Source organism: Prionailurus bengalensis, chromosome B2 (assembly GCF_016509475.1).
Source record: "Prionailurus bengalensis isolate Pbe53 chromosome B2, Fcat_Pben_1.1_paternal_pri, whole genome shotgun sequence".
Lineage (NCBI taxonomy): Eukaryota > Metazoa > Chordata > Mammalia > Carnivora > Felidae > Prionailurus > Prionailurus bengalensis.
In genome coordinates, this window is record NC_057349.1 from 125,639,769 (window position 1) to 125,654,459 (window position 14,691).

Genomic DNA, 14,691 nt, shown 5'->3' on the forward strand with positions numbered 1-14,691 from the left:
CAGGTGCTGGCACAGAACCTCACACACAGAAAGTCTTCAGTATTTGTTGAAGAAATCCAAGAATTTGTGATTTCCTTCTTCATACTTCTGTCTAATTTTTAAAATTAAAACATTTTTTTTTAATTTGGGTAATATCTTGTCTCTTTCCCCTTGCCTGGCTTTTAATAGAAGTGCCCAAAGTGATGTGTAGATTTCTTAGAATAAATCTCTCCCTGGGGAGGGGAAAGTCCCACATAACTTCTTAAGTCTCTTGAGGATTTAGCCAGAGTTGCCCAAACCCTCAGACATCATTTAGTCCCAGGCTCCCATTTTATAGGTGAACTAACTGAGGCCCAGAGATGTTAAGTGATTTCTCCAAAATCACCCAGTTAGGTAGCAGCAGAACCGGGACTAAGGGCTCAAATGGCCTGATCCTAGGACTAGTGCTATCCCCCACTTTTCACCTTGATTAGACTCCAGTGATTTTTATTCCAGGGAATAACTCCCTGGGAAAAATGTTAAGAAAACAAGAGAATTGAACATGAATTCTTTACCCAGAGCATTACAATACAAGGGATTATACTGGTTTGGGCAGAGCTTTGCAGTGTCCTAATAAATCTAGTCTATGCGGTCACATGGGTTGTGCTCCCATCCGACATATTTTTAACTTCATGACTTTGGGCACGATGAAAGGCATTCTTATTACCCTATTCCTATAAATTCGAGACCTGACTTTCAAATTTTTTTTAGTATATAGGATCTCTGAATGCTCCACGGCTGGTTGCCTCTGCCTGGTGGATGCCAGAGCAGTCTCAGGTTCACGCTGGTTCTCAGCCTTGCCCTACTTGTTGTGTTGTAGCTAATGTTGGTGACCACCATTTCATTAGAACAACCAAAGCTCTGTCTCATTCATTTTGAAGAGTTTAGATTTATTTCAGAACACTGACCTTTAGTTAGCCAAGGCTGTGATTTACGGTAATACCGTATGTTTCTTGTCACTTCGTAAACCCGAGTTTGACCCTTTCTGTTGTTTGTTTTCTTAGTTACCGTGTTTGTTATCACTCTTGCATTGGCTATTTATTTATCGAGCTGAGTTAACTCTAGCTATGTCCAGGTTTACTTGGAAACTTGGTCTATGTGCGGTGGAGCATTTCAGTGCAGTGCGTGGCATAAACTTTCCAAACAACATGTAAGAATGCTGTGTATTTGTATTTGCATAGTCGTGTTTATTCTATAAATAATATGCTTCCATGTTTATATGGTAAAGTGCATCAAATTTGAATACATGGTGTAAACAGTCAAATCTGGCAGCTGTTAATAGCTATGACTCTCAGTTCGACTACTGTTCCCTTCCCCAAAGACAAACTAACATGTTAAATACAAATGGTAGGTAAGATAAAAATGGATAGGACGCAGCGAACGCTGATAGCGGTTAAGTTAGGGTGATGGAATTAACACTCATTTTCTCTCTTCTCTGTTTTCTGCATGTTCCATGATGTAATTTTATTTTATTTATTTTTTATTGAAAGGAATGCATTTATTATTTTAAACGAAAGGCAAACAAGAAGAAAGACAAGAAAACAACAACACTGAGAAACATGTTTGTAAGAATCCCCCAGGTGGAGGGTGTTGTGTGGGAGTGTATTAATGTCATTGTGGCTTTTGTCGTCTGTTGGCATCCTGCTTTCACAAAAGGGTCCCACCCATTTATGTTCCTCTTCCTTTTATTGCTCTTAAGGTTTTATCTTTTTGTTTTTCATTTTCGTAATGGCTATCAGATTGAAAGTCTCTTTTTCTCTCTCCTGTCTCTCTCTTAACACAATATCTTCTTACTTGGCTTCCATTGTGGTTTCGTGTTCTTTGACATAAAATGTCACATTGACTGTCCGCACTGAAATAATGAGTTTTATGCCCAGGTATGTTTTAATTATGACATGGAGTAATTGAATGTCATGATATATCATTTTGTCAAAAAATCGTTATAAAATGGGATAGACGTTGCTGGTCGTGGAGGCTTTAAAATCCAGCAGAAAGAAGGACTTGCACTTGGCTGTTGCCAACTCGATTGTGTTGTTGGTGATTTATCTCATCTCTCATCTCCTGGAAGAGTGAATCAGCTTCTGTGAATAATTTTTGTGCCATGGATCAATGAGCCTGTAGGCTTATTTTGTGAGTTAAGTGTTTCTATCAAATATCCTTATTTATACAGGAAATGATTTCTTTTTATAGTTTGTCCTTGTCAGGAAAGATAATAGGAATATCCTTTGAAAATATAGGTGTAAAGGCCCACCAACAGGAACAGCATTAAATCTAGGACAAATTTTATACATGTGCGTTTATGTGCGTGCGTATGTGTGTTTGTGAGAACATTCACACACATGTACAGCAGCAACTGGCGTTTGCACAACTTCTCTCAGGATACCACCGAGGAGACTTCACTTCGAGTGTGGAAGGTACAACTTAACAAGATTGGGGGAGATCTTTATCACTATCATTTATGAATGCTTCTATTCAAATGGAATGCCCTTATGGTTGATCTAATGATAACTTTAACTTTTAGGTTATAAAGTACAGAAATATAAATGGTTTAAACCTTGTGAAGATTTACCCAGATACTTGACTTGAATCCTAAATCTTACTTGTCAGTTTATGGTGGCAACAAATTTTAGAGGCCAGAGTCATCATTTTTATTTCGTATCTTCTTTTAGGAGATTCTTTACGTTTTGTCTAAGCGCCATACCCAGCGTGGGGCTTGAACTCATGACACTGAGATCAGGAGGAGCATGCTCTTCTGACTGATTCAGCCAGGTGCCCCAATTCTTTACATTTTAAATTACTTTTATGTATCCTAAGTACTGGATTTAACTACTGGTTGGAGGGGAAGGAGCTGAGGATGTTTTCCTGAAATGATTTCTCCCCTAATGATATCTTAGTCTTATTGAAAAGCAGCTTCAGTTTTGCAACGAACACATAATACTTTATTAGCTTAAAAAAAAAAAGAGCTGTTTAAAAATGTGTATTGGGGCACCTGGGTGGCTCAGTCGGTTAAGTGTCCCACTTCGGCTCAGGTCACGATCTCATGGTTCTTGAGTTCGAGCCCCTCATTGGGCTCTGTGCTGACAGCTCGGAGCCTGGAGCCTGCTTTGGAATCTGTGTCTCTCTCTCTCTCTGCCCCTCCCCTGCTCACGCTCTGTCTGTCTCTCTCTCTCAAAAATAAGTAAACATTAAAACAATTTTTTAAGTATTAAAAAATGCATATCTATACCATGCAAAAAGGAGCAAAAACAGCCTTAAGGGCAGGGTTTAATTTTTTTCCCAATTTTAGCTAACTAGTTCTCTTCTCCAAGCATACTAGGAAATGCTTTGTTCAAGAAGCCTCTCCTGGTTGAAGATAGACTGGGAAGAGAGAGTAAGTAAAAGGCAGAATGGTTGGGCCTCTTTGGGTCCTACTAGGGAGAATTCTTGGAGTAGTTAGAAGGACTGGGTGGAAATGTCCATCAACTGATGAATGGATAAAGAAATTGTGGTTTATATACACAATGGAGTACTACGTGGCAATGAGAAAGAATGAAATCTGGCCCTTTGTAGCAACATGGATGGAACTGGAGAGTGTGATGCTAAGTGAAATAAGCCATACAGAGAAAGACAGATACCATATGGTTTCACGCTTATGTGGATCCTGAGAAACTAACAGAAACCCATGGGGGAGGGGAAGGAAAAAAAAAAAAGAGGTTAGAGTGGAAGAGAGCCAAAGCATAAGAGACCCTTAAAAACTGAGAACAAACTGAGGGTTGATGGGGGGTGGGAGGGAGGGGAGGGTGGGTGATGGGTATGGAGGAGGGCACCTTTTGGGATGAGCACTGGGTGTTGTATGGAAACCCATTTGACAATAAACTTCATATATTGAAAAAAAAAAAAAAAGAAGGACTGGGCGGAGGTAAAATAAGCTGACACGTTCTACATCTGCCCCCTTACTCCTCAGAGTATTTCTGAAAGCTCCCATGGCAGAGAAACCTATGGAAAGGGTCTCATTGGAGACTGGCACTGAAGAGAGACATTGGTCATGGGATAACTGTCGGCCAGAAGCTGAGGACTGGGCAGGGGAGCCGGGGTTTTGCTTTCTCATTAGTTCTAGTCAATCATGTTCTGTCTCTTTCCCTTGTTTCCCTCCTTCTCTCTCTCACACACCACACACACACACACACACACACGCACACCCAAGATGTTCACAGTGTTCATTATATGTACATTCTACTCAGAGACCAGAAATTTAACGAACAACAAAACAAAACCATGATCTTTGTTAGGTATTATTGAAACACAGAAGTAACAAAAGTAAGCATGTGGGAAGAGAAGTAACTTTAATAGATACATAAATTATAGTTATTTAATTAAGAAAACACAAACAATACTGGTGTTTCTGGAAACGTAGACCTGGCATCTCTAGAAATAGTTACACGAACTTGATAAAGAACAGAAATTCCTTACTCTTTCAGGTCGTATGAATTATTGTGATAATTAGCAAGGCCGAATTCTAACACAGACTATAATAAAACATTCTTTGAATATTAAAATAATCCTTCCAAAGTCTAAATTAAGCTTTGCAAATTTTAGGTAAGGTGTTGTATGGAAATTCTGCCCAAGATATACACAGTAGTGAGTAATGTGTTGTTGTGAAAGCTTTTTGGATGAAAAAAATGAACTTTGGGTATTAGAATGCTTGATTTACCAGATTTTGGCTCCTCTCCTGCCTGTTTCTCTTGCTAAACATTCAGACTGAGACTTTACTATGACTATCTAATCTTACTGCATTCTTGGAAGTTTACCTTCTGTAAACAGAAGGAGACCCTCCTGGATTGTTATGGTGAGTATTTAGCTCTGAATTAAATGAATGTTTAAATCTCTAAGATTTCCAGTAATGTTGAATTTGGCTGGATAGTCTGTGGTTATAGTATTGCAAGCCTTCAAAAATACATGGAAAAAAATAAATAAAAATACATTGGTTCTTCAATAGGGATATGCTTTTTCTCCTGATTAGCATTTCGTTATTACCCTCACTGTCGACTTCAAACAAATTTTATGCAGTTTACAATTCTTGTAGCATATGGTTGCTGCCTACAAGCATTTTGTGTTCCTTGGCAGACAGCCACATGCAACACTGAAGAATGATTTTCTGGATGAATAGTAGAGAATCTTGCTTTTATCCATTTTTCTACTTGAATTCAACTTTTGAGGTAGGGCTGGGTTAGACCTTTTTTTTTTTTTCCTTTTCTCCCTCCTCTCCCTTTCCCCGTTCCTTCCCTCCCTTCCTTCCTATTTCTTTGTTCCAGTCTCCCTTTACCAGATTTACTGGATTTACCGGGTTTTGGTAAATCTGGTAGAGTAATTTATGCCGTCAGTTGTATTAGAGGTTCTTGTCCAATAATAATGTAATACTCCTGTAGACCATCTAACTTTTGCCTCCTGCTGAATCCTCACCTGTTTTTCAAGCCATTTGTACTTCTGGTTGTAAAGAATTCCCCAAAGCAGATAATATATTGTTTGGTGCACCTCATCACTCATATTGAGACCCTATGTGGATTTCTGTCTTGTAAAAATAATAGCTTTTACTTATCAGTTATTGAGATGAGGACGGGGTATAATTTCCTGTAAAGGGTGTGAAGGTTGGAAAAAATGTGAAGATGCTTTGAGAATATAGATTGAGGCAGTGACAGCAAGAAATGGTGGGAAACCCTCTGGAGAAAGCAGAAGATGACAGCGAGAGAACCGAGGACGTGGCCGGGCCAGGCGAACATTCCTTTTCAAGACTTCCATAGCACAAGAGCCAGGGGACGAGAGCATAGCCTCGTATCAGTCCCCGGGCACTCATTCCCTCCATGCCCTTGCTTGCTCTCCCACTTCCCACCCTTTCCTTGCAGGTAGCCATGAGTGGGCTGCCCCACCACATGGGGTGGCAAGGCAATGGGCCTAGCTGTGTTGGAGAGGCCGCTGGAAGAGATGAGCCATCGAGGGCTGTGATTGTTCCCCTATTCTGTCTATTGCCCCTTGTGGCACCTTTGTGTCTATGTGTTCTGCAGACTTAGAATCTAACCCAACTGCTGTTCTATCTTTGGATCAACTGATTGAATTTATTGACTTACCATTTGGTTACTTGTTTTTGCCCTACATTACATGGCCTAAATGCTCGTATTCTGAACCTACTTCTGATTCATAGAGCATTAATCTACTGTCATCCTAAGCAAGTAAGAGACAATTTTTTTGATTACTGTCTAAATATTTTGCATGAGAGAATTCCAAAGAGGGATGAAATGTATGTGTAATATATATTAGTATATAATATATTTGTATATATATACACACACATATATAATACACACATGTACATATAGGTGCATAAACTCGGATAGGTATATATTCGCACACATACGTATACATTCACACATGTATACATATATATACATCTACACATATGCACATATTATGTAAATGTTGCTTAAATGAAACCTGGACATCCATAACTTACTATAGAACTTATTAAAATATATAGGGAAATAAATAACAATCACTTTTTATGCATTTACATATTGTAGGAGAAGTCTTTAAACACCTAATCCTACTGTTGATTAAAAAATTGAAATAAATACCATCTCAGTGGAAAATTCTTATGAATTTGCTATTTGTGTGTTTTGTTGCCATTTGGGAGAATTGTACTGTCAACGAACGTTAAATAGAAAAGCTCCAAATCAGTTATAAATTGAGAACAAATAGCACAGGCTGAATGTGCTCTGCATAACATTTAAAAATGTCTTGATTCTAATTAAGTCTCTTCCCTTAGACATCCCTGGCCCTTAATGCCTCTTTCAGAAGACAATCTGTCACGATGAAGACGTGAAGCTGGGAAGGCACTAAGCTCGGAAGGCACCACGACGAGGCTTAGTCTACTACTTCCAGGTTGGTGTCAGCCACCTGGGGCAGCTGGGGCTCCACCGAGACCCCTGTTGGTGGTCTCAATGCTGCTGCTTCCAGTGGGGGGGGCTGCCTACTGGGCCCACATCCGAGCTCCCCAACTAGAATTTGCTCACCTGCTGTGGGTTGTGGAGCAGGACCATTTGCCTCCATCACTGGTAGGGAAGCCTCTGCCGGGGACTGTGGGGCCTGACTGGAAGCTTCTGCCTCTGGCTTCTGGGGCTGCTGATCAGCCTGGGCTGCTGTAAGGAGACCCTGGTCTTGGGCCTCTGCTGCCGACCCCGTGGGGGGATTGCTGGGCCTGGGGTGCCGTTCTGCCTCATTGCCTCCTTCGGCCTCAGCCTGAGGAGTTGGGGGAGGCAGGGAAATCTCTGAGTGGCATAAAGGGCTCGGAGGGGATTGTTCTGGCTCCTTGAGGGCCGAGTCACCAACCCCTTGAGGACTGCCGGATTCTGGTGGGATTTCTTTGGACTGCTCGAAGGTCGACTCTGGATGACGGATGACCATGAAGGCTGTGGCCAGATTTTTCACAGCATTGTGAACACTGTCGGCTTCCTCTGCATCAACCTCGCCGCCCACAGAAACAGCAGACTCTAGCTCCTCGTCGGAAGTGTGCTGACTTTGGTCATCTTTTTCAGGCATTTTTGCTTCTCTGATTTTTTTGTAGAGCTCGTTTCTCTCTTCTTGTAAAGCTCGACAGAGGTTCTCCAGCCTCCCAATTTTCATCACGAAGCACTCATATTCCTTGGCTCTCAATGCTTTCTGTGAGTTGAAAACACACACACGTAAAACACCAGAGCAAAATTGCCAGGATGCCCTCTGGAGACAAGCAAAACCATTTGCCCAGGAATTTGTCTGCCAGACTCTGGAGCCACCGCAGGCTGGTGGCTGAACAGACCCCTGGTCAGGGGGAATCACTTCCGTTTTTTTGCCTTGTGGGTGAGACCCTGGTAGAATTTTAATCCCTGTATCCTTTTCTGTGGGAAAGAAAGATGGCAAAGCATCTCTCTGCTTCATTCCAAGGCCTCCGGAATCTTAAAGTAGATGCATTTTCTGCTTTTAAGTCTTCCAATGGCACAATGAATGCGATGGACTGGGACCTGGCTGTCAGCAGAGCCTTATCTAGTCTATAGATAAACTGCTGTATGCTAATCTGGCAACTGTTTGATTTATGTCAGTGAATAATAAGCCCATCTCTTTGGAATTGGTTGCTATTTGGGATGAATTGCTAGAACAGTAATTATAACGACAGAAACTCCCCACACACTAATTCATGATGCTGCCTGCTCAAACTGTTCAGTTCTTCTCCATTTCTGCGGAAATGTTGGTGTGTTTGTGCATGAAATCGTTCCTAATCGTCTCACTCCTTGCCCCCACCTTTGTGCCACTCTGTACCCTTTGAGGGTTTTTCTGTTGCTCATGCACATGGGGAGACCTTCACCTGTAAGCTCTGCCTCTCAGGTCAAGGGCTATATACCTTTGCCTGTATTGTCTCAACACCTACAGAGCCTGACATAACATCAGTAATTAAATGCCTGTTGGAAGAATTAGACAATACATCTCCATATCTGTCTATACAGTAGTACATACCCTGGGTGCTGGGGCTGGTGTCTTCTCAGTATGTTCAGATTAACTCATTAATTTATTCTGCACCTGCTCTGTGCTAGGCACTGGGGAAATTCAAAGACAAGTAAGACACTTGTCTTTCCTTTACGGAATGAAGTCGCGCAGGCATGATGCTGATTTGGCAACAGCTTTGGACTCAGCACGTAGGCATGTGACTTAGGGTCACAAAGCTCTTTGTGAGTCTGGATCCAATTCTCTTTTGCTCTAAATATTTTTATTACAATTTCACATATCACACCTCAGAAAAAAAAAATCAACTCTTTTTCCAAGATAATAATTTGCACTATTAGGTTATAATTACTTTCGGAATATGAATATTTGGACTAGATAGGGGAAAATAAGCTAGCGGCTAGGCTTCCTTACCTCTTTTTTATTTTTTTATTTTTTTATTTTTGGGACAGAGAGAGACAGAGCACGAACGGGGGAGGGGCAGAGAGAGAGGGAGACACAGAACCGGAAGCAGCCTCCAGGCTCCGAGCCATCAGCCCAGAGCCCGACGCGGGGCTGGAACTCCCGGACCGCGAGATCGTGACCTGGCTGAAGTCGGACGCTTAACCGACTGCGCCACCCAGGCGCCCCTTCCTTACCTCTTCAATCATGTCCAACAGAGCTTTGTTACAGTTCTCAAACCGGGCTTTCCACGTGGCTGTGTCCTTCTCTAACTTCTTCATTTTCTTGGTTGTCTACAGAAATTAGAGTATTTTAATGTTAATCCTGAAACTTAACATATCAAAAAAACTACTAGTTCCACATGTGATGCCAAGAAAAGTCTCTTTGTCACTAGCTGCTGAAACAAACAGAAGTTTGATGTCACGGAATGAAGACTGAGTGGGAAGAGTCCCATTTATTCCCGAATCATCTAGGTTCGTGGTGAACAAACTTACTTGCACCAATTCAGGAAAAAGGAAACTACTTAGAGTTACCCTGTTTTGTCATTGCTTATTCTTTAAAGTAAAAGTCGCTTTGTTTAGTCCCAAGAATAAGCTTGCAATTTATTATTTTTTTTTTTTAATTTTTTTTTTTTCAACATTTATTTATTTTTGGGACAGAGAGAGACAGAGCATGAACGCGGGAGGGGCAGAGAGAGAGGGAGACACAGAATCGGAAGCAGGCTCCAGGCTCCGAGCCATCAGCCCAGAGCCTGACGTGGGGCTCGAACTCACGGACCGCGAGATCGTGACCTGGCTGAAGTCGGACGCTTAACCGACTGCGCCACCCAGGCGCCCCTAAGCTTGCAATTTAGATTCTTTACTGAATAGAAACTGCAAGTGAGAAAGCTGGTCTGGCTTTTTAGCCATTAACATATTGGGACTATCTGGGCACATCTGAGAAGCAGCTACACAAAGCTGCAGCTTTCTATTTTCTCAGTCTACTTTTTTTTTTTTTTTTAAAGTTTTAGTTTAAATACTAGCTAGTTATCATACAGTGTAGTATTAGTTTCAGGTGTTCCATATAGCTTAGTTCCATATAACTTCCGTGCATCACTGGTACTCTTCACAAGTGCACTGCTTAGTCCGCGTCGTCTCTTTAACCCATCCCCCCCCATCCACCTCCCCTCTGGTAACCATCAGTTTGCTCTCTATAGTTGAGTCTGTTTCTTGGTTTGCCTCTCTCTCTCTTTTTTTTCCCTTTGCTCGTTTGTTTTCTTTCTTAAATTTGACATATGAGTGAAATCATATGGTATTTGTCTTTGATTGACTTCTTTCACTTAGCATAATCCTCTCTCGATCCATCCATGTCATCTCAAATGGCAAGATTTCATTCCTTTTTATGGCGGGTAATATGATATTCATATATATATGTATATATACGTGTGTGTGTATATATACACACCGCATCTTTACTCACTCATCAGTCAGTGGACAGTTGGGCTGTTTTCCATAATTTGGCTGTTGTAGATAATGCTGCTATAAACATTGGGGTGCATGTATCCCTTTGAATCAGTACTTTTTACTTTTGTATTCTTTGGGTGAATACCTTGTAGTGCGGTTGCTGGATCCTAGGGTAGTTCTACTTTTAACTTTTTGAGGAACCTCCAGACTGTTTTCTACAGTGGCTACACCAGTTTTCATTCCCACCAACAGTGCAAGAGGGATCCCCTTTCTCCACATCCTCGCCAACACATATTTCTTGTGTTGTCGATTTTAGCCATTTTCACGGGTACGAGGTGATATCTCGCTGTAGTTTTGATTTGGATTTTCCTTATAATGAATGATATTGAGCATGTTTTCATGTGTCTGTTGTCCATCTGTATGTCTTCTGTAGAAAAATGTCTGTTTATGTCTTCTGCCCATTTTGAATTGGATTATTCATTTTTTTGAGTGTTGAGTTTGATACGTTCCTTATATATTTTGTATACTAACCCTTTATCAGATATGTCATTTGCAAATATCTTCTCCTATTCCATAGGTTGCCTTTTAGTTTTGTTGATTGTGTCCTTTGCAGAAGCTTTTTATTTTGATGTAGTTCCAATAGTTTATTTTTGCTTTTGTTTCCCTTGCCTCAGGAAACATACTTAAGAAGTTGTCACAGCCAGTATCAAAAAGTTACTGCCTGTGTTCTCTTCAAGAATTTTTATGGTTTCAGGTCTCACATTTAGGTCTTTAACCCATTTTGAAGTTATTTTTGTGTATGGTTTAAGAAAGTGGTACAGCTTCATTCAGCTCCTTCTTTTTTGTCTGCTGTGGCTCAGACTTCCAGTACTATGTTGAATAAAAGTGGTGAGAGTGGACATCCCTGTCTTATTCCTGACTGTATAGGAAAAGTTCTCAGTTTTTCCCATTGAGGAGGATAGTAGCTATGGGTTTTTCATATATGACCTTTAGTATGTTGAGGTATGTTCCCTTTAAATCGACTTAAAGTATTGAGTGTTTTTATCATGAATGGATATTGTACTTTGTCAAGTGCTTTTTCTGCATCTATTGAAATGATCATATACGCTTCTTATCCATTCTTTTATTAATGTGATGTGTCATGGTGATTGATGTGCAAATATTGAACAACTCCTGCAACACAGGAATAAATTCCATTTGATTGTAGTGAATGATTTTTTAAATGTAATGTTGGATTTGGTTTGCTAGTGTTTTTTATTGAGAATTTTTACATCTATATTCTTCAGAGATATTGGTCTGTAGTTCCCTTTTTTAGTAGTGTCTTTATCTGGTTTTGGTATCAGGGTAATGCTGGCTTCATAGAATGAATTTGGAAGTTTTCCTTCCTTTTCTATTTTTTTTGTAATAGTTTAAAAAGAATAGGTATTAACTCTTCATTAATTTTTTTTTTAATGTTTATTTATTTTTGGGAGAGAGACAGAGACAGAGACAGAGACAGAGTGTGAATGGGGGAGGGGCAGAGAGAGAAGGAGACACAGAATCCAAAGCAAGCTCCAGGCTCTGAGGTGTCAGCACAGATCCCTATGAAGGGCTTGAACTCACGAACTGCAAGATCATGACCTGAGCCGAAGTTGGATGCTTAACCGACTGAGCCATCCAGGTACCCTTGTATTAACTCTTCTTTAACTGTTTGGTAGAATTCTCCTGTGAAGCCATCTGGTCCTGGACTTTTGTTTGTTGGGAGTTTTTTGATTACTGATTCAATTTATTTGCTGGTTATCAGTATGTTCGAGTTTTCTATATCTTCCTGTTTCAGTTTTGGTAATTTATATATTTCTAGGAATTTATCCATTTCTTCCAGGTTGTCCAATTTGTTGGCACATGGTTTTTCATAATATTCTCTTATAATTTCTGTGGTGTTGTTATTTCTCCTCTCTCATCTGTGATTTTATTTATTTGGGTCCTTTCTCTTTTCTTTTTTTTTCTTTATATTTTCTTTTTGAGAAGTCTGAATTGAGGTTTATAAATTTTTTTTTTTTTTTAATTTTTTTTTCAACGTTTATTTATTTTTGGGACAGAGAGAGACACAGCATGAACGGGGGAGGGGCAGAGAGAGAGGGAGACACAGAATCGGAAGCAGGCTCCAGGCTCTGAGCCATCAGCCCAGAACCTGACGCGGGGCTCGAACTCACGGACTGCGAGATCGTGACCTGGCTGAAGTCGGACGCTTAACCGACTGCGCCACCCAGGCGCCCCTGAGGTTTATAAATTTTATTAAGTTTTTCAAGGAACCAGCCAGCTCCAGGTTTCATTGATCTGTTCTGTTGTGTTTTCAGTTTCCACATCACTTATTTCTGCTCTAGTCTTTATTATTATTTTTTGTTTTGAAAGAAATGCGGACTGCCACATTCAGCACCTCATTTGCATGTGTCTGGGTTCTTGGAAGCTTGACTACCCTACATTTTCCTACAAATGGACCTAGAGAGCTTGTTTGGAAGTTCTAGCAGGGGAGCGCAGGTACTTATGCACCCCTGACTAAGAAGGATGGTCTTTCTCTATCTGGACACCCACCTAACTAGCCAGATCAGGTGAATCAACCCTGGTGATCAATGGAGTGACAAATGTCTCAGCCAGATCACCCTTACATTCTCTGCTCTAATCTTTATAATTTCCTTCCTTCTGCTGACATTAGGCTTTGTTTGCTGTTCTTTTTCTAGTTCTTTTAGGTGGAAGGTTAGGTTGTTTATTTGAGATTTTTCTTGCTTCTTGATGTAGACCTGTATTGCTATACACTTCCCTCTTAGGACCATTTTTGCTGTATCCAAAAGGTTTTGGATTGTTATATATATATATTTTTTAATTTTTTTTTCAACGTTTATTTATTTTTGGGACAGAGAGAGACAGAGCATGAACGGGTGAGGGGCAGAGAGAGAGGGAGACACAGAAACGGAAACAGGCTCCAGGCTCTGAGCCATCAGCCCAGAGCCCGACGCGGGGCTCGAACTCACGGACCGCGAGATCGTGACCTGGCTGAAGTCGGACGCTTAACCGACTACACCACCCAGGCGCCCCGGATTGTTATATTTTTATTTAATTTGTTTCCATGTATTTTTTAATTTCTTCTTTGATTTCCTGGTTGACCCATTCATTGTTTAGTAGCATGTTGTTTAACCTTCATGTATTTGTGGTCTTTCCAGATTTTTTCTTGTGATTGATATCTAGTTTCATAGCATTGTGGTCAGAAAAGGTGCATGGCATGACTCCAATCTTTTTGTATTTGTTGAGGCCCATTTTGTGACCTAATATGTGACATCTATTCAGAATGTTCCATGTGTGCTATAAAAGAATATGTATTCTGTTGTTTTAGGATGGAATGTTTTGAATGTATCTGTTAAGTCCATCTGGTCCAGTGTGTCATTCAAAGCCACTGTTTCCTTGTTTGTTTTCTGTTTAGATGATCTGTCTGTTGATGTAAATGGTATGTTGAAGTCCCCTACTATTATTGCATTATTATCAATTAGTTCCCTTATGTTTATTATTAATTGTTTTATATATCTGGGTGCTTCTATATTGGGTGCATAAATATTTACAATTCTTATATCTTCTTGTTGGATTGTCCCCCTTTATTATTATAAAGTGTCCTTCTTTGTCTCTTGTTATAGTCTTTGTTTTAAAGTCTAGTTTGTCTGGGGCGCCTGGGTGGCGCAGTCGGTTAAGCGTCCGACTTCAGCCAGGTCACGATCTCGCAGTCCGGGAGTTCGAGCCCCGCGTCAGGCTCTGGGCTGATGGCTCAGAGCCTGGAGCCTGTTTCCAATTCTGTGTCTCCCTCTCTCTCTGCCCCTCCCCCATTCATGCTCTGTCTCTCTCTGTCCCAAAAATAAATAAACGTTAAAAAAAAAAAAATTTAAAGTCTAGTTTGTCTGACATAAGTATTGCTACTTTGGCTTTCTTTTGACATCCATTTGTGTGATAAATGCTTCTTCATTCCCTCACTTTCAATCTGCAGGTGTCTTTAGGTCTAAAATGAGTCTCTTGTAGGCAGAATATAGATGGTTTTTTTTTTTATCCATTATGACTCCTTATGTCTTTTGATTGGACCATTGAGTCCATTTACATTCAAAGTAACTATTGATAGATATGTATTTATTGCCATTTTATTACTTATTTTGTGGTTGTTTCTGGAGATTTTCTCTGATCATTTCTTGTCTTTCTCTTTTTCATGTTTTGCTTATTTTCTTTAGTGATATATTTGGATTTTTTTCTTTGTTCTTTGCATGTTTATTAGTGA

General features: G+C 40.4%; 1 protein-coding gene across 2 annotated transcripts in view; it reads right to left on the reverse strand.

Moving 5' to 3' along the window:
• Positions 1-4,321: 4,321 nt before the first annotated feature.
• The window catches only part of TXLNB (taxilin beta), a 53,098-nt gene continuing 42,728 nt past the window's right edge, over positions 4,322-14,691 (reverse strand). For both annotated transcript variants that reach the window (XM_043592473.1, XM_043592474.1), the window contains exons 9-10: positions 9,159-9,254; positions 4,322-7,707 (exon numbers count right to left, since the gene is read on the reverse strand). In XM_043592473.1, the coding sequence (XP_043448408.1) occupies positions 6,913-7,707; positions 9,159-9,254 (891 nt within the window). In that variant the 3' untranslated portion in view covers positions 4,322-6,912. The remainder of the gene's footprint in view (positions 7,708-9,158; positions 9,255-14,691) is intronic.